At 40.8% G+C, this 21,185-nt stretch overlaps 1 protein-coding gene across 2 annotated transcripts in view; it reads right to left on the bottom strand.

The window, feature by feature from the left end:
- dclk2a (doublecortin-like kinase 2a) overlaps positions 1–21,185 on the bottom strand; it is a 40,840-nt gene that overhangs the window by 7,022 nt on the left and 12,633 nt on the right. For both annotated transcript variants that reach the window (XM_041035971.1, XM_041035972.1), the window contains exons 3-14: positions 11,395–11,524; positions 9,379–9,477; positions 8,812–8,862; positions 6,755–6,849; positions 4,679–4,766; positions 4,124–4,229; positions 2,668–2,725; positions 2,167–2,286; positions 1,925–2,071; positions 1,708–1,841; positions 1,353–1,430; positions 1,066–1,162 (exon numbers count right to left, since the gene is read on the bottom strand). In XM_041035971.1, coding sequence (XP_040891905.1) covers positions 1,066–1,162; positions 1,353–1,430; positions 1,708–1,841; positions 1,925–2,071; positions 2,167–2,286; positions 2,668–2,725; positions 4,124–4,229; positions 4,679–4,766; positions 6,755–6,849; positions 8,812–8,862; positions 9,379–9,477; positions 11,395–11,524 — 1,203 coding nt within the window. The remainder of the gene's footprint in view (positions 1–1,065; positions 1,163–1,352; positions 1,431–1,707; positions 1,842–1,924; positions 2,072–2,166; positions 2,287–2,667; positions 2,726–4,123; positions 4,230–4,678; positions 4,767–6,754; positions 6,850–8,811; positions 8,863–9,378; positions 9,478–11,394; positions 11,525–21,185) is intronic.

The raw sequence follows: 21,185 nt of genomic DNA on the forward strand, positions 1-21,185 counted from the left end.
ACCTCAACTGGCTCCTCTCGATGTGGAGGAGCAGCGGCTGTACTCCAAGCTCCTCCCGGGTGACCGAGCTCCTCAACCTATCTCTAAGGGAGCGCCCAGCCACCCGGCGGAGGAAACTCATTTCGGCCGCTTGTATCCGAGATCTTGTCCTTTTGGTCGTGACCCAAAGCACATGTCCATAGGTGAGAGTAGGAACGTAGATCGACCGGTAAATCGAGAGCTTCGCCTTTTGGCTCAGCTCCTTCTTCACCACGATGAACCGGTACATCGACCGCATTACTGTGGAAGCTGCACCGATCCGCCTGTCAATCTCTCGCTCCGTCCTTTCCCCACTCGCGAACAAGCAGTAACTCCTTTACTATATTATATATTTTATTATGTGTGATTTCACATAAACTTGGTATATTTCTGTATACATCAGTATTTGTTTTTAATGTTGTGATCATGATTTCGACCATATTGCACACCCCTGCCACACTATGTGCTAACACCTAGCGCTCTTTTCACTGCGGGTATTGCAAGTCATTGACTACAGAGTTGATGTACATGCTTTCACACGTGTGCCTGCAAAGTCACGCAGTCCCCGGATAATTATTCTCTCTTAAATTTACACCTGCACAGCTTCATAGCTGCAAGTCGCTCCATGCTGTGGTGTCTATAACTGTGCACTTGTCTACAGTGACAGGCCACTGTAATAGCAGTGGGTTTAATTAGCAGTTTGCTATTGCATGCTGAGTGTGGGCTGTCACCTCAATACATAGCATTAATTTAGAGGGCTGGAGGGGTTTCTGTCCTTCAGCAGACAGTGGTTATTAATGGAGTGGGTTCACATGGTGTGTGTGTGTGTCTGTGTATGTGTGTGTGTGTTTAAACTACGTAACAGTTTAGATCTATTCCAGACTTTTTACACCCACTGCATTCAGTTCAAGGTAAAATGGTTTCTGTCCTCATCTGTGTTAGATAAAAGTTATGGTTAGGATAACCCTCCAAAGAAATTAATGGGACTAAGTATAATATCATCTACAGTGACATAAACAAATGTGGTACGTGTGTGAGTGTCCCAACCTTGGCTGAGTCGGTGATGTTGTCCCAATAAGGACTGGGAAAGTCCAGTCGCCCCAAAAGGATCTGGTCGAACAGGTCCTCTTGCAAGTTGCTCTCACTACATGGAAAGACACACAAAAATTCATAGTGTACTATTCAGCACACATGGCAAGTCTTCTTAATATCTTCTTCTTAATATCATCCAAAGCAGATACCTTTACTCAGCATTGTATTTACTGCTTAAAACTGAAAGGTACCATATTTGCTTATCAGCAGCAGATAATGCTTGCCATGGATGAACTGAGTACCTTCTAAATGGAGGAAAGCCACACAGAAGGATGTAGGTGATTACACCTGCAGCCCAGATATCCACCTTCAGACCGTAACTGTGAAAAGAGAAGACAGGCAGGGAGACAGAAAATGTCAGTGAAGGATCCTGACATTTGGGCAAGACAAAGTTTTCAATCTTCTATAGTGATGCAGAAGAGAATGTAGCACTACAAACATTTATGCTGACACAGATACATGGCCTGTGTTACACAACAAAATACCATTTGCCTTTTAATCTCCATACAGCTGATTACAACACAGTGGTACTGCAAACCCACACATGGTACTGAAAGGTAGTGAAAGCCTCACATTCTGCAAAAACATCCAGCTTACCCAGACTCTGCTATGATTTCAGGAGCCACATATGTTGGAGTGCCACATACAGTATACAGGGGTCCCTCCACTACTGTGGCCAGGCCAAAGTCCCCAAGCTTCAATGACTTGGTGCCGTCTGGGTACTCAAACACCTAAAATAGAGCATGTGCTTAGTTGAAGCCCACTGAGCAGCTGGATTTGTAGGGAAAAAAATGTAATGTGTGTAAAAGTATACCAGCAGGTTCTCTGGTTTAATATCTCTGTGGACGATGTTCATGCTGTGCAGGTACTTCAGAGCTCCAGCGAGGTTGTAGACCATGATGCTGGCGTCTCTCTCTGTGTATTTGGCCGAGGAGGTGATGGCATCAAATAAATCTCCTCCCTGCACCAATAATAAAAACTCAGATTATATATCAAAGCACGCACAGAAATGAAGAATGTGCACCGATACTGACACAGAGTTAGCCTTTACTGTACCTTGACAAGCTCCATAACCAGGTACAGTTCAGAGGGAGTGTCCACCTCCTCGATCAACATAATGATGTTGGGGTGTTTCACCTTTCGCAGCACTGCCACCTCATTCTCAATGAGGTGCTCCTGGAAACGCACACCCACGCAAATAATCCAAGTGAGTGAATGTTAGTGTACACAGGATTTACGCTGAGCCATTACGCTCATAAAAAGAAGCTGCATTGTTGACTGAATTTGAATTGGTGTCGAGGGTGTGTGATTCAGAGTGTGTCATTGTGTGCCCGTGAAAGTGTGAAGATAATTTGAATTAGGTGATAAATAAAACACTACCAACCTAATCTAACCGTGAGGGATAAGAGGATCAGAGACACACAGGCGATACTGTGCTGTATGTGGGTGTTAATAATGCACAGTGGAACAGTAACATATGACCGCTTCCTTATATCTGTGTGTGTGTGTGTGTGTGTACAGGTCTGAAGGCACGGCACAGAAAGAAGGAAAAAGAACCTTTCCACTGCACTTGGCCTTGTCGATTATCTTCAGAGCAAACTCTTTTCCTGTGGACCTGAACAGAAACAGTGCAATTAGGAATAACAATAAAAACAGCACAGATGATACAACACTGTCTGCATTTCAAATCACGCCTGATGAGCCTCAGATACAGTGTGCAGGAGCACTGCCACTAACTACTGGAAAAGTATGTTGCATGTACGAGCCAAGTTTACACAATGAACAGAGATGAAGTGCAGATACAGGCAGGCTCAACAGGAATCTGAGAACACGTTCTTGAAGAGTAATGTAACACCAGGCTGGAGAGCAGTGTTTCACTAGCATCTGTGGTTCAAAGTTTCAAGTTTGTTCCACCTCAGACAACACCCTGCTGTATTACTGCTGGGTCAGAAGTGTGCTCTGTTACACTGATTACCACGGCCAAAAGCGATACCACACAGCCTGGATACATTTCTACATCACAGCAGCAAAGCGAGAATTTAAGTCAGTGGAGGTTAGCAAAAATCTGATTTTCAACTGTTTGTTTTTTAAGTTATTTGTTAGTTTCTTCTTACAAAATATAAATAAGAGCTATAACACAAAGGTACTCTGTAGAGCTTTTGACTCCATCGTTTTTGCAGTATGAGCAACACTGAAGGCCAAAAGCTATGGAGTTTTGATGAGTTGTGTTTATATCCCATATTTTACTAACATGCACATGAGGATGCACCTGTACTTGTATGAGCATGCAAGTGATGCACTGCACATTCTCACCAACAGTTTCTCACTTTTCCATTGATTAAGAAATGTAGCAATGCACCAGCAAAGGACAGGGAAGAGGAGGCCTGCCAGCTGATGCTAACGGATGCATATATAGCTGTACATAAACAATGGAGATTTCAAAATGGTCAAAACATCATTGTGGATGTTCATTCTTGACCTTTGGAAACAGTACAGGTAGCTTTCAACTACGTCTCATTGTCTTAATTCAAGGCAATAAGGTGCAACTGAAAGCACAGAAAGCTATTGAATAGACTTTTGAGCTTAGATTGTTTTGGCCACACTCAGAAAATTGGCTTTGTAAATGTTTTATGAGGAGGGAAACGCATTTGACACGTTTACTGGGCCTCACAGGGTATCTTAAAGAAATTTCCAGTAAGGTGCATCAGATTATGAGGGCACACACACTTGACAGGGCCTCCTCTCATCATCATCTCCCCTGTCTGCCTGGGAAGTGCGTTGACTCAGAGATTAAAAGGCTAATGAAGTGAATTCACCGCTGGGTTTAATCCATGGGATATTTCTGTCACCACAATGCCTGTCATCAGGCCTTAAACACCCTGATGGAGCAGTTACCGCACGTGATGCTTGTCTCATTAAGCAGTGCAACAAGGCACACTGCTGTGCTATCACTGCAGACAGCTGCCAACTGTGCATTAAACATTTCCATTCTGATTGAATGTGTTTCACCTACCTCTCCATACACTCCTTCACCACAGCGAAGTTGCCATCTCCAATGACCTTCCCAACTTCATATTTTTCCAAAATGGTGGAGGCAGGCAGGTAGCGGTTGCCATTAACTGCTGAGGAGAGATGAAGGTTAGAACAGGCAACGGATAAGCCCTGCTGTTCAATAAAAACAAGGGAGCTTTGGCAGAAGCTCAACCAGTTCTCAGACTGAATTAAGGGACCACAAGCTGTGCAACAAAATAACACACTCACTGGCACCCACCCACACACAGACACACAGAGCCCTGAAATCATTTAGGTCAGTATTTGCTCACACAGCAGTGGAATATTTCACACTTGTCCTGAACACGTGGCAAACTCTTTACCGCTAAGCAAATCTGCTGCAAGGGGACAAGATGATGAGGATCGTTTCAATCTTACTCAGTGTTATTGCTACATGCTAGATGGCGAGGGAGTCCACGCAATAGTGTTGTCTTAGTTGGCAAATCAGGTAAATTCATCAGCCAGAAAACTTGAGGAGAGAAGAGGAGAGGAAAGGAAAAGAAAGGAAAGGATGTACCCTCTGGACTCAGTCGATTGCTTTGCTCTTGGTGGTTGTTCAATGACCCATTTACATTTGAGGAGGAGATATGATGTGACGGAGGTATCTGCAGGATGCAAAAAAGACACAAAAATAGAAATGAGGGCCCGGCCTAAAACAAAACAAGCGGACAAATCACCATGGCAACCTTAGGCTTTAAACGTACCCACAAAACATGCTGTACATGCATGGATAAAACGAGGCTGGTCTATTATTGGTCATTTTTCTTAGTGGATTTGACTACTGATTTTTTTTTTCTCTCATTAAAATGCTTCAGATGGCTAAAAAGGAGATTAGCAAATGAACATTATACTCATATAATTTAGCAAACTGTTATTGCCTACTCATATCAATAAAAAGCTTCAAACTACTGAAGAGTTGTGATATGAAAATATGCAATATTCTTTTATTTTTAAATTAGAAATACAACCTGCGAATACATGGTATGGTGGGATATTTTAGAAGGCACATGGCTCACAAAAAAAAAAACAGCATAGTCTGCATATTAAAATATTATTCAAATAGTGAGCTAAGTCTAAAATAAGCTTGCCCTTCAAAGTGGACAAGATGTCAGAGCTGCTGAGAGAGATCTCCCCCATATCCACTTATCATCACTGCACATAAAGCAGTTATAGCTCTAAATGAATGATGCATTTGTTAAGAGGGTAATTTCTGCGGAGCACAGCAGTGGCAATTTTGATATCTTATGGCTATATTTCTGAAATGTCAGCCATAAATACCACAAGCATTAAAATCACACAAGTGGTCTTTTAAATTATGCACAGTAGCAGTTCTGTACCTCACTGCGCCATAATGTACATTACCTTACAGTAAGGATCTATTATTTAGGCTAAAAGGGTAGTCCTCTGGACCAAAGTAGAAGGTGGGACAGATACGATGTCTCTTTTACAACTGGGTACATAGAAAAGCTTTTTCCTCCGATAAATAACTTCCTTATGTGGCTTTAGTCTACCTAACCACCTCCATGTGACTGATTTTAGTGAAAGTGAATGAGAGAGAGAAACTAAGTCATTAACAACCTTGTGCTTTCTCATTTAGTTTCTAAAAAATGCTGCTCTACTCACCCTTTTTACCAGTGAATTCTAAAGCTGTCAGTAAATCATAAAAATCTAATATCCTGCCAAATTAATGTGGATGGATAAGTCTTTGACTAGGCTTAGAGAGGAACAGTGGCTCTCTGGAGGAGCTCTGCCAGCTGGCTGGAGCAGTTAGAAACACTGTAGTTTGGGACTAACACGCATCTTTCAGAAGGATCCATCAACAAATCAGATTAGTAGTTCAGACTCTACCAAAAATACATCATAGTGCTGTAACACTGGCTACATGCCTGTCAGTCAGTGACCTGAAGACTTGACATAGATTTGTTTCATCATTTTGTATTAAGGAGGTCCATACGATCTTGAGTTATCCCCTTGCTTTGACGTACCACCTTAAAGGAAGAGTTTGACATTTTGGGAAATTTGCTCATTCCCTCTCTGACAAAGAAAGTTTGGTGAGAGCAGGATTTAATTGGCACAGCTGAAGAGTGAGTCTAATCAGCTCATGGCTTTAAATCAGTGGATTCTGAAGCAGCTGGCTCTCAGATTAGATAGATAGGTACAGTTCATAGCAGCTCCATGGCTTATACGCTTTTTACATCAAAATCAGGGCGTATTGGAGGGTTTTTTTTTAACGCAGGTAAACCCACTAAAAAAAAAAAAGGTAACTGATTGATTCCTTTCCTTTCCTTAGATGAGAAGATTGATACCACTGTTGTTTAAAGCTCGCTAATTAACACATCATATCTTGTTTGTTCAATCTGCACAAAAAAATGCGTAAAAATGACAGTTCAGTGTTTTACTATTTCTTGGCTGGGACCAGTAGCTTCCTTCTATATCCAGTATCTACTGGTTGCCTGGAAACCAATCAAACTGTGAATGCCACAGAATAAACTGTAGAAGCTGTACACGGTAGATAATGTGTTCAAGCATAGCTGTCCATTGTGGGTGTCATGTACGTGTATGTATGTAACATGCGTGTGATATACTGTCTTACCTTAAAACTGGGGTTGGTTCGGGGGCTGGTGGGAGATGGAGTGGAGGACTTAGTGGACTTCGGAGTTGAGATCTGGCTACCTGAGACACCATTTACTATATAAAGAAAAACAGAAGTATGAGATTTGTAAGAGCACGGGAGAGAGTCACTCTGATTTTGACTGTTTTTTTTTCTTTTTCTTTGCCAGTGAGGCAGCTTGTTCAAAGGTGCCAGTCTTTACGCAACCAGGTAATCCATGGTATTTCTACATTTAAGTTCATCCATGGGCTCAGGACAGACAACTTTATATTGAGAAAAAATGTCTTACACTGGGTAGCCTTTTTGCTAGCCATAAGGCACCTCATGTAACTTGCTGTAAGTCACTTACAAACTCACACAATCACATTTAGCAGGTTAAAAAAAAATCTCCATAGGGAGGAGCTGTTTGGCCATTTTCAGTAATCTATTTTAGCAGCAACAGTTTAGACCCCCTGATGTAGAGATGATGGAGTCGCCACCTACAAGCAAAGAATGTAATAGTAACACTGACACCTTAAAGGGTCTACACTCGTGCTGCTGTTTCTGGTCAGTTGTTGAGCACATGTTGATATAATGCATGACGTTAAGACTTCAGTGCACTCCCTGTGTAGGCTACATACTGCACAAGACGTATTTAGTGTTTAAAACAAGGCTCACAGGCACACAGCAGGGATGAGAGCTTCTATTGTCTGAGTGATTCATTCTCTCAAGAACAGACCGTTTCTGCCTCCCTCTCTCCTGGTTTCTGGCACAGAGACATAATGCGTCAAACTTTAACTCAGAGTGTCTTCATATGCATAAACCCAGCTGAGCTGAGGAAAATCATTTCACACTGCCTACAGGCTGTGCCTTTGCACTGTTCTTTCAGAGTTGTACGTTTTTGTTTTGCTTCACCGTAAAGTCACAGATTCTCACATAATTGTCTTCTGGGTATTCAGCTTTCCTTCTTAAAGGCACTTCTACATCAATATTGGAGAAAACACATGACATGAAATTACACTCTACCCTTTAATGTTTTCAAAGTATAGTTTCACTTTGTGCACCTCGGCTGCTGCAGATAAAGAGGCATGTGCTGTAACTGTTCGGTGAGAGCAGGATTTAATTAGCACAGCTGAAGAGTGAGTCTAATCAGCTCATGGCTTTAAATCAGTGGATTCTGAAGCAGCTGGCTCTCAGATTAGATAGATACGTACAGTTCATAGCAGCTCCATGGCTTATACCCTTTTCACATCAAAATCAGGGCGTATTTGAGGTTTTTTTCTTTTTTTTTTTTTACGCAGGTAAACCCACTAAAAAAAAAAAAAAGGTAACTGATTGATTCCTTTACCACTGCCAGTAGACAAGTTTTCCTTTTTGTTTTTTTTTCCTGCTGTGTGACATCACAAACGTACCAGAAAACAGGGTTAGTAAAGAGCAGAAATCACTGTTGCCTGTTGCTCCCATAACCTGCAAAAAACATTACATGTTCCTAGCTATTTATGCACGAGTGTCCGGAACATCAACATACATTATAGCATCACACTGAAAGAGGGGGCTAAAATTAGCATGTCCACCTGGGACTCGTGTTTCCATCACTACCGAGCTGGAGCCGATAAATACTCTTGACTACTTCAGAGTCATTTGATCCAAGAAAGAACGCAAATTGTAGCCTTCCCCACTGAAGACAAAAGCCAGATTTAACATCTGACTTTTTCGTCCAGTGTGACAGGGGCTTTATTCAAAGCAAGGGGGAGAAAGAAGGTCAAAAAGGGAAAGTCTCCAGTTTAAATAACATGAAAAAGAAATGTATAGCTCAGAAGATACAACCAGAAGATGTAGCCATCAGTGGTGTGGGCAAGAACAAACTAGTAAAAAGAGCCTCGGTTTGTCTGTCATGCTCATTTGATACCAGAAAGGCAGCATTTATTTACAAGAGAAGAAGAGAAGCCTAAAACTGTGAGAAGCTCATTTTACTCAATTACTTTACCCTAATTACCAGAGTCAATTGATATGGCTGGTGTTTGACACGACAAACTGTGTGACACCATCACCAACCTCACCTGGGGATTTGATTGGAGACTGACTGGTGGAGTAGTGGACCGTTCGCCTTGCTGTAGTTAAAAAAAATAAATAAATAAATAAAATAAAACTTATATTACAACATACTTTGAAATTAGTTGAACTTCCATGACTTCTGGCAGTTCAAACTTCAAACTGGCAGTCTCTCAAATACCTCTCCTTCAAAGTTGGTGTAATGGCTTGTACAACACTAATTACTCAGCATAATGTCGCTGACTGTCAATGCAGCACACAAATTGCTTAGTCACTCATCACTGCTGTTGAGGGTTTAGGATGAGGCTGCCAACTAAGAAGACTATTACTCAGCCTGTCAGCCACAAAACTACTTACTGTGTTACTTTGGCATTAGATAAATGGAATTCTTTTTTAATATGTGTGAAACATATTTTCACACATATAATGTAATCAATTTGCAAGACTCGACCTTTCTGATTATCTGTTCATAAGTATTTGTTCTTTTATCTACAATATACAGAAATATCTCTTAATTCAGCAGAGCTATTAAAGACTATTCCTCCAGTATGTGTCTGCCCAGTCATGTGTTTTACCTGCACCAGGGGACTTGCTGCGTCGTGAAGGTCCAGGGCTCTTAGCTGTCCGGTTCGGAGTAGCAGAGCGGCTGTAGGATGACTTCAGCACTCTGCATTCTGTAGAGACAACACACTCAGGGTCACGATCGTATATATTAACCTTCCTCTATCCACAAACCTGTTCTTTCCTCTCAAAAACAGAGTTAATGTGGCACTATTATTCCAAACAAGCTGCTGTACCGGGGACATGGCCCTGGTAATGTTATTTATGTGGGTAAATTTCATGAATGTTGGTCATACATATTATGGAGACAGAGAGGCAAAAAACAAAAATGGAAAACATGATTTAGTCAAAATAGATTAAAAAGCACAGAGAAATAGATTCCCTGATAACATGTTCCAGCTGGGGCTGAACTAAATCAACATTTTGAGACTATATAACTAACAATACCCATCCCTAAATGTATAGGGTTGGGCATCACTTCAAATTTTTATATACAATGTACCATGTCAATATCTGGGTTTTCTTTTTTAATAACAAAGTGATATTTTATTCTTTATTCCATACTTTTATATACCCTTTTTAAAAATATTACAAAGCCAAACTTCTCACGGTTAAAGGTACCCTGTCAAGTTTTTGACCTCTAGTAGCACTATGGAGCAAAGAATAACTTAATTGTTTACTAAAAAATTCTACAGGGCAGATTTAAATGTCAAAACATACGACTGATAAAAAAACATCTGATTAAAGTATACTAAACAAGACCCCAAATCTGACCAGGCGTTCTGACCAACCTTCAGCAGTTGACAGTTTTTGATACTTGGTTCTACAGACACATGTTGGCTGGTACCAAAAAATGTATTAAGCTACAGTCCTGGTTCATTTAAAACATGGTTTAGCCTGAGTCCCCGTTATCTTCTCTGATGATATGAGAAACAGTACAAAAACTAATAACCTTAACATATTATTGATGGCCCAGGTGAGGAGGAGTATGTGCTCAGTTCTGTTTCTTTATGTACCTCTTCTGATCACACTGGTTTCTTCTTTTCACACTGAAATTTTGGTGCCTTTTTTTGCATGATCTATTATGAAGACACTTTCTACATTTTTATTCTTTCCATGTTTCGACAGTAGGGTGTATACTGGACCTATTTTGCAAAGGAGCAGCCTCTGTACCTTCAGCAGAGAGCAGTGTGTGCCTTTTTTTGTTCTTTCAAAGACCTAATTCTTAAAAGTGGAGCAGAAGAGTGTAAGTGGGACAAAGGCTCCAAACTACCTCTGAATACGACCCATCTACCATCACTCATCCTCAGCAGGAGTTAACTCAGTGTAAGGATATGTCTCCCTGTTGTTAGCTAAGCTGACAAAACAACAAAAATGAAACAGGATGTCAATACTGTGGACTGTTACTAAAATAAACTCCTTCCTTCCCGTGAGGTTGTCCAGTCCAGGCTGAAATACTGTGTAGATGTGACAGTGAATAGATCTGTTTAAAGAGGTCATATCCTGCATCTCCACTGGGTTTTTGAGGAGAATAAAGGGGAGGCACTCAACAGAAGGTGTGCTAATATCCTCGTGTATATACAGCTCATACAGTCCAGAACACAATGGCAGGAATGGAAGCACACAAGAATGAAACTTCACTCACAGATGAAAATGCAACCACTTTTCCTTAACTGACAGCGACGCTGTGTGTGTGAAAAATTTGTAGCGCCAGTGTTTTTTTTTTGTTGATGCTGGACTAACTGCCAAATTGTACTGAAATCAAAAAACAAAAACTTACTTTCCACTATCAAAATGATAATAATCTGGATTAAACTGGTGGGAGAACCATACAGCAAATGGGTCTTGATTTGCACACACACAGAGGTCCCATTTCCTGCAGTCAACTTCCGGAAGGAAAAGAGTGTTGCAAGCACTTGTGAGAGAAGAATTGTGAGGGAAGGACACTGAGGCTAACCCATAATATACATACACACACAGACACACACACAAAAGGAGACGGATGTTTAGTTAGTCTTAGTCAGGCCTACCAGTCATAAAGGCTGTGGAAGCCTTACCACTGTGATCCAACACAAAGTCGTCCTGGGCATAGCGGTACTTCTCTGGGCCGCATGCTATAAACACATCATCATCACCAAAGAAGTCCTGCAGGCAGGTAATCTGGAGGAAGAAGGGTAAAGAGGAAGGGGAGGTCAAATAGATTATTTAGAAGAGTATAATACTCATTTACAGCTTTAAATATTCAGAAGTGGCAGTGAAAGAAATGTAGAGTAAAATGTAAAGTGTAAGTACAATATGAGCATCTTGAAGAAATTTAATATATTCAAGTACCTCAAAATTGTACTTATGTAAGGTACTTGAGAAAATGAATTAGCTTTTACCACTGCTCAAGGGTGTGTTCGGTTATTGAATACCAGATGTAACAGCTTCTCAAAACCCCTTCATTTATCTGTAAGCAAATGCAGTGACCGTTACCAGTTTTTTTTTTTTTTAGGAATGAATGAAGGAGTTTGGAGTTTTGTTCACCAGTGTCCTTACCAGTTCCAGGGATTCACATGTTTCTGCATTGTTTTACAGGATCCTACTTGCTTACAGTCATTTCACTGTTCACGTTTCAGCTGTACGTGCGAGTAACTGCAGTATTTTTGGATGTAAAATAATTGCTCCACTCTGTGCAGGCAGATCACTGAAAAAGGCCAATTAAAACCAGTCTGTGTGGTGCGGTTGGCACCATAAAGTTGTAACTGTGGGACTCCGTATGTGTTTGAGTGAACAGTACAGAGACACAGAGCATAACAACAGTACGAGGTCAAAACACCCTGACATCCAGAATACTGCAGAGTCAATGCAGAATCATATGAGTAAAGAAGAACAGTTAGCGTTTGTGCCACAGGGCAATTTGTCTTGCTTTTTCTATTCTGTCTCACACTGTGATCGTCATTTTCTCTGCAGCTCCCAGCACATTTTCTTTTACACCCACCACCCACCCACCCCACTAGAAATGGAAAGGAGTTACTTTTAAACTACAGTGAGTTCTGCCTACACACACACACACACTCAGATTATCCCTTTGTTGCTTGTAGGTGGACATGTAGGAAGACAAAGGAGGAAAAGATCTGTTCATTATCCCACCCCCCACCACATGCAAGTGCACCCACACGTTGGCAAACATATGTGCACGAACAGACACACACACACTTGAAACAAGAGTAAGAGGGGAAGTACAGCATGGCTGAAGATTATGGGCAGATGGATCCTCTAGGGGAGATTGGGGGCTGACACAGTGGGGGAAAGTGTGTCTTTTTGTGTGTGTGTGTGTGTGTGTGTGTGTGTGTGTGTGTGTGTGTGTGTGTGTGTGTGTGTGTGTGTGTGTGTGTGTGTGTGTGTGTGTGTGTGTGTGTGTGTGTGTGTGTGTGTGTAGGGTGGGTATTAGAACTGGTGGTCCAGAAAAGCTAAATGGCTACTGACGAACACTAACAATCTCCACAGTAAAAAGAAAAGGTGCAGGCTGCCAGAGACAGAAACAGAAGTGGCGGAGGAGTGAGAACTCTGACACCTAAAAATACAAAAGAGTAGTATTTAACACTGAAAATATATATATATCATTCTGTGAACTCAATTATACATCCATTAATAATAAATAAGACACTTCACATGACACTGCTGCATGTCCTACATTCAAACAGCATGAATTAGAAATGAAACAGGATGCAGTATCCATAACATTCTCATAAATAATCCCAAACTGTATTTCACGGCCTTAATATTCCCCTTTTGTCTTGTCTTTGAGGCAAACGGATCACCTCTTAACATGGCAACAAATGAAAAGACACACTGAAAGTAGATGAGGAGTGCCTATGTAATGTGGGTCCGTACAGGGCTGTGGCACATTATCAAAGGTTTGACATAGCTGGAGTGGTTGCCATTCTTCAGATGAGCTCTCACTCTGGAACTCTGGCAGCTGATTGCTAACACCATACACTCAGGGCACAGGTGTTAGAATCACCATGGCAACAGCCCACAGGGATAGTCCAATGTATGTGTCAAAAAAATTGACTCTGGTGTAGTGCAAGCCATGCAAGCGAGAGACTGTTACATGTGGATATTAGATAATATTTTCATTGACCTCTGCCCTTAACCCACACACACTGCTTTCTCTGGTGTGTGGTCTTGATCAATTACAACACTGTCCTGTATTTTTCCATCCACTGAGCGAGCTGTGTTGGTATGGAGCTCACTGGAAATTTGTTTGAGGTCAATGGGAGACAGCTACACAGGAACTGCAGAGGTGAACAGTGTCCCCTGGCAAGGAAACCACTAACAGAGATGAAATGAGCTGTTAGAGCACCTTGGAGACAGCTTAAAGGGGTTCAGCACTTTGGTAATTATGTTTATTTGCATTGTCAAGATAGTCTGACCCCTGTAAAATGATAAATTGTCGTATTTACTGTTTTTGTAAGGATTTTGTATATGGATTTTGGTGCTAACACTATCCAGTCTTTATGCTAAGCTAAGCTAACCATCTCCTGGCTAAGCATATTGTGTATTGGCTTTAGGTCATAAGACTGTCTGAGTAATCACAAGCCAGACTCTGGATTTACATTTATACCTCACATTAATTTGAATTGCAATTTGAATCCGTGCTTCAACAGGCCTTTGCCAGGTTATCTTGTTTTTGCCCCAGGACACTCTAGTCTTTGTACCCCCTGAGGCAACATTGTGAAGAAAAGAAACTCGGTGCTGTAATGTTATATATCTTCATCAAAAAGGCCCCTGGCCATATTTTTGTTTACTTTCACCCCTGTGCACACCCCTCACTCTGCAAGGCTAGCACCGCTGTGGCCTGTGATAAAGTACTTTTCAGCTGGCCAGTGACGCCCAGGGGAACGCAGGGATATGAAGACAAATGGTGCCTGTATGGACAGGGTTTTAAGAGGCAACAATGAAAGGAGGTCAAGTGGTTGAGGAATTATGTTGAAAAAGTCTGTGAAATGATGGCATTTTAACTTTGATGCACACAGTTTCTTGGATAGTGATTTGTTCACTTCGAATAAATGTTTTTCATTTATTTTGTGATCATTCATTATTAATGTCTGAAGCTATAATAGTGAAGTGAAGTGTGTAGGGTTGGACAGGATATCATTGAAAAATATATTCTAAAATTCAAGCTCTTTTAGCTCTGTTTTTTTTTTTTTTTATCCCTACCGCCACCTCTGCTAGAAGCTCAGCTTTGGTCACAAGCTGGTGACCAAATGATGCTGAGCAGGTGGCATATATTTGATTATTACAGATTTATTTATTATTACACCTGACAGCAACTGAAAATCCTGTTTTTGCTGAGTTCTCAACTTGCTGCAGTGATGTACAAGTGTAATCCAGGGTGTCAGTGCACTATGGCACCAGTGTGTGGTTACAGGTATAACAAAGCACACTTCTAGACACCCAGGTGTTATCATCACATAAAAAATCCCACACATAGTGGCTTTGAGTTCAAGCAGAGCATTTAAGTCCTGATTGCTGGCGACTGAATGACATTCGTTAACAACCAGTCACATTCACCAGTCATATTCATGAAGATAATGAGATGGTCTTAATAATCTGACTAAAATTTGTCTGCTGGGGTTCAGATTATGGTTTATGACAATTTAAGTAAATGCAGTAAGTGGTAAAATCTTGTGACATTAATAAAGATACTGATGATGCTTTTATAACTTGCAAGCATTACACATAAAGCAGATACCCTGTGCAACATGCTGAAAATGTGAACATATGGGGTGTTTTTCATAGTAAGTAAAGAAGTGTGTGAATGTCAGACTGCATTGTCCGTGTTCCTCTTTGCTCTTGTCAACCACTGCCAGGATAAACAGCCAATGGCACTCCATTGCCAGCGCTGTCCTGCTAGGGCTTGTCTCGGCCAATCAGTGAAGTGAACTGTTTGCAGGGTTCTGTTTTGGCTGGGTGATGTGTCTTGAGGGTAAACTGAAGTTTGCCCTCCAAGATGCGACACCCCCCCCTCCTTTCGTATGTCTGACCTTCTCTTGCTCTTACCATGCGTCTGTGTCCTCCGTCTTGCTGTACTTTCTGCCCTGCTAAGCTTGCCAACAGAGGAAATACAGGCCAAGGGCTTAAAGTGTGTCAAAGTATGAAAGTATCAAAAGAAATCTGTTTATTAGACCAGTTACAAACACTTACCTTTTTTAAAAAACTATGAGATCAAGTGCAAAATGGACCATTATATTCACCACATATACAGTATCAATACGCTGCATCGAGTTCTTGAGGGGGGGGGGGGGCTGTCTTCAGTTGTGCTTAATTAGGGGCTTTGTTCCAAATACAATTGCCACACAACAGCAGGTGCTGAGTATTTAGGGTAGTGGAAAAGACAGGAAGTGGCTGGAGAAGAGACACACATGAGTGTGGAGGTTCTCCTTGTGATGGCTGACAGGATGATCACTGTAATCATTAGATATCATCAGTCCCATTTACCTCCACACCCCTCATTGCTGTTCATCACCCTGAGCCAAATGAGCAAGTAGTAAATACGTTGGGTGGAGTCTTTAGGAAAAGACAAAAATAAGTAAAAAAGAAATCAAGATCTCTGCCTTTAGCCTGGGGGAAGGTCAGTTTACACCCTACTCCTGCTGCTACAGAGGAAAAAACTCTCTAACGTTAAAGTAGATGTGCATTCTTCACACAAGCTTAAATTCTCACTTAAACTGTTACTTGAGAACATGCAGATAGCTAGATGCCTATTAAGTTTGTCAGGGTGATGCTTAAGCTAAAGCCAACCCGGTTATTAACTCTGTTTGAACTCTTACTCACAGACAGAGGCTGCTTCCCGAGACGTTTAAATCCTCTGGATTAGAGCAGTAAATCTCAGGCACGTGTAACAGTCAGGACAAGGCGGCGGCGACAGCACAAAAAAGAGCAACGAGAAATCTAAGCCCATCATTAACTCACTGCTGTGGATTCACTATATTAGCCACATTAACCATTAGCTACTAAATACTCTGCTTTTTATTAACAAATTCAAGTTTCTTTGCATCTCAAAAACATTCAACAGCAACCACACAAATGTAAAATAACTATTAGTTACTGAAGAAGAAACATGACAAATGAGCACGCCTTCTTGGGGTTTTCATTCATTCATGATGAACATTTCATCTACAGACACTAAAGGCGCTTCAGAACAAAAGAAGCATAAATTCAGATTGGCAGTTTCCCTACATTTCCAGACCGATGTAGGGGAAACTCCAAGGCATTGAAGTGAACTTGTTTTCACATCAGCCTGTGGCTGGTTGGCCTATCACACATTACACAGATGACTCTCTCTCCCCTTCTCCTCCAAGTCACAGTCACACTCAGAGAGACAGAGACACTACAGTACATAACCTCAGGGTGTCTGAATGTACATGAGTGCAAGAAGGAATGAAGGGAGTGGGAGCATAAACCTAAATATGCATACCCAACTTTTCACGTAAATGAGCCTCAGTGGATTACCTAACTCATTTGCAAAGTGAGACTTGCAGAATTGCTGAGATTCAAAGAGATCCACAAGAGATTCATAAAATGTTCCAAATAAATTCCTCCAATTAAAAACCAACAAAATTACTGCACTTAAAATGGCTACTAAGGAATAAATGCTCAAAATATAATATTGCAGTTCCAGTACAAGTCTCCAGAGATCTGTGTGAATATCTCCTAGTATGTCTAGTATCTCATGTTGTACTACTATAAAAATTAAAAACTGTAAACATAAGCATGACCACCTATGAGCCAAGAGTTACACCTCAAGACAACTAAGAAAAGAGAGGCTGTTTGATGTGCAAATTAAACTTCACCATCAGTATCAGATACATGCTACAGTTGTCAGGATTGCTTAGATACATCTCATGAGCTGCCCTGCGCAAAAATATTCCTCACATCAATATGCCAAACCTCACTGAGGCAATCAGGGTTTGCTTGCATGATTAAACTCAAGTAGACACACAACAGTGTGTGGGCTGGGGTTTGAATGCAGCCTAACCATATCATGATGTCAACTCTCCTGTTGGGAGAGTGAAAGGCCTGCTGCAAAGAATGGATGAGAGCAAGGCTTGGACAAACAAAACAAAACAAGTGGTTGAGATCACACAGCACACAATGGATGCCCTCCCCTTCTGTAGCCCCCACACGTTCTGCACAGCCGACAGCCCCATGCCCCCCTGACACCCTGGCTCTCTGTCGTCTGCCGGCTTTTTGTTTTCCTGTCTGTCAGTGCAGGGTATCATGCCAGCACTTGTGAAAACTGGGAACAGGCATTTTTGCTTTATAAATACAATTAAGTATGTCTGAATTGCCCACCAAGTCTAAGGGAAAGCATTAATGAAGTGTTTGTGTGTGTGTGTGTGTGTGTGTGTGTGTGTGTGTGTGTATGTGTGTGTGTGTGTGTGTGTGTGTGTGTGTGTATACAAGCCATCTGCAAGGACAAAAAAAGAGATCTGGATTTGTAGGTTTTTATCTCCAAAGGCCAAACAGCTACCAAGTTATGTGAAGGCTTTTGACTTGCTCTGAATCTGCCTCTGACTGCTAAGCCTTTATTTTGAAAGTCGTCAAATTTATTCATATAAAACAATTTTTTTCTCTCCAGATACTAATACCTGAACTCAGAATATCTGATGATACGTACTATCTGTTTAACACTTTCTCTCTCTTCTTCCCACATTTAAAATCTGTATACACTCACAGCATGGAACTCATTTTAATGAAGAGGACTCTGTGGCCCCACACTGCAACTAAAGAAAACACACACAGATATAACACAATTAAGATCCCTTTCAGAAAATACTTTTAAATCAGATCCCTCTCCTTGGATGGATGGACAGATATGCTATGCAAGACAAGTAGAAGAACTTAAAGGTGAGAAAAACAAATATAAATGTGATTAAATAGAGGACTAATGCAAGATACAAAGAACAAATATTACCTACTATATATATATATATAATGATATTTCTAATATTTATTTACAAGTATTAAGTGTAGTCATTTTCAAGTTTTCATATGTAATAACGTGATTCAACAGTGAACCCAGAATAAACAAAAGCACCTCACTGCACCTCACCATGAATACTCCTGGTTGGACGGTATCACTGCACTGGTGTCAGATGGTGCTGTATGCTAATGACAGTACGGAACAATAGGTGGGCGTGCAAATTTCATGGCTGTTGACCTAAATGGCAGCATTTAATCCAGACTTGGCCCTGAAAACAGCTCAAGCCTGACAATCAGATGGAGCTCTTGTGTGGCATTGCCTCTAGCTAGTAAGAAAGGGAGACGATGGTACTAATCTGTCTGTAACTGCCAGCGAGTTTCCCCATCTTTCCAGGACTGTATGCAAATGACAAGACATCATCACCATCAATATGATAACCAACAGGGTGAACAGAATTCAGACACTTTAATCAATGTAAACCCTTGAGCTGTTTAACCATGATAACCAAGCAGCACGTCCCCTGCTAACACATGGCCTGTATAACGTGGGCTGGTTTAGAGTATTGGGGCCATGGGGCCATCATCATTAAGAGTGTGTCATTTGAGGTGATGCCACGACGCATCATTGTCACGCTAACCATCATCAGCCTCCCACTCACACAGGACTGTGCCCCCAAAACTCAACAACCCAGGAACAATGACCTCCAACTATCATCTTTATCACATGTTGAGAATCAAACATTTACTCTTATTTTGTAGAGTTTTATCTTGTGAATGATATGAGCACTTTTACTATATATGGTACTGGTGTTCCTAAAGTTTCTTCGTAATAGTAATTCTCTGTGTTGTCCTGGGTAAGGAGCTTCCACATATACGGGCAACTGCCCTGGAAGGTATAAATAAATTTGTACTAAACTGAATCAAGTACTTAATAAAGGAAATAAAGCTAATTTTTAAAAATGTATTTGTGTTTTGGTAGCTACCTTTAGGACAGTTTGTGTTTTGGTCTAAATAAGTGTTTGGAGATGGAGGAATATCCTTATAAATGTCACACATAGAAAAAGGACATTGGTCTGAATTTTTACATTTCCTATCCATATTTACACTCTTGTATAGCCTGTTCTATGATGAAACAAGATGAAATAACAGAAAAGTAAAATCCTGCATTGAGCATTTTTAGATGGAGTCTTTAGTCTTCAGGTGGGAGTTTTCCCAGCCTGTCTGCCTGCTGCTCTCACTCGCAGCATGGTGTCAGGTTCTTTGGGACATGATAAAACTGCTGCAGTGCTGAGACCTGTGAGTGACCTTCAGCTTTTGTTGTGCACACTGTATGAATGCAGAAGCCCTAATGCACTTGCCTCTAATCATTTCAGTCAAATACACTGACAAGACTGTGTGATAAAGACTCGGGGTGGATGGAAAAAAAGTAGATAAAAAAAAAATATATCAAACTCATAAGTTTATGTATTTGAAACAACATAAATTTCTTTCATATACAAGGTTTTTCAAGATATACAGTAACTGTGTCTTTAGTTTATTATGGAGGATACAACATATCCAATTAACTACCGCAAAGATGTAAATGAAAGAAAAAAACAAAACGACTGTCCAATTATTGGTGCTGAGCCCCATATCTGTCTCCCATTCCTCAGCTCGCTGTGTGTACTGAAAATACCTTTAAAGATTTCAGAGAGACGAACATTTCAGCCCTTACAGCTCAGCAGTCTAAACGGTCCAGGTCTGTTTCTGGCCCCTGGTTAATGGGCAGACTGGCTGTCATCCTGATAACATCACTGAGTGAAAAGGATCGTGAAAGGCAAACGTGTTTCAGGATTTTTATGTATTTTCCATGCACACTGTTGAGGGCAGATGTTTTTAGAAAGAGAAAAACAATGTTCAACTTATCTAAACTTTAAGCCTAAGGTCTAAGGTATATACCTGCATGCTGTTTCTGAATGATCGATAAATAAATAAATAAATAAATACATAAATAAATAAATAAATAAATAGAGCCAATGCACATGTCATACTATCTTTCCACTTCTCCATCACTGGTCAAACTTTATTGTATTAGATGTAGATAGACAGATATTTATATATAGATATTAAGAAAGAAACAAGGCTACTTGATCAAAACTGTCTGTGCGATATGAGGAACTATTATTATTTATCGAGGATTCAAAGATTCTTGAATTAAAAGTTTTCTTTCTCTACTTAAATAAATTAAATACATTATGTTTGCAATTTTTGCATTCAAGGTTTCAAGTCATGTTTTGCACTTAACCTTTGCCAATGTCAGATCAAATGGAATCATTGATTATTCACTCACACCACCCACTGAGTATTTATCCATGGAAAAATGGGATTTCCACTTATTGCTATGTACCACATCGATCACTAATGTTTTAATAAGAGTGCCACATGTTGGCTGTCTTTTCTCACCTATTATGTGTCAGGGTCATCAAGGGCTCAAGGCTACATTGGGTAAAAGGCAGAGAGAAAGCCTGGACTGGATCCAGTTTTTCCAAATTGCATTGCTGTATCAAGAAAGGTCACCAAACAGTCAGTGCTTCATCCTCCATTATCTGTTCATAGCCTGTCCCTGGACAGAAAGCAAACACTGAACTTTGATTTGGATAAGAAAATTTACAGCATGTTTATGTGTGTATGTCACTGAGGATAAACAAATAGACCTATCTGGTCATATACACAATGTCGCCAAAAATACATTTCGGGTAATGAAAGCTAGTTTTCTGATGCAGGATTTGGGGGGGGGGGGGGTGTTGTGTCCTTGAACATATGAACAACCAAGTGCAGCTGTCTAAACGTGTTCAATATTATCCCCAAA

This window comes from Toxotes jaculatrix, chromosome 4, assembly GCF_017976425.1.
Source record: "Toxotes jaculatrix isolate fToxJac2 chromosome 4, fToxJac2.pri, whole genome shotgun sequence".
Taxonomy (NCBI): Eukaryota; Metazoa; Chordata; class Actinopteri; family Toxotidae; genus Toxotes; species Toxotes jaculatrix.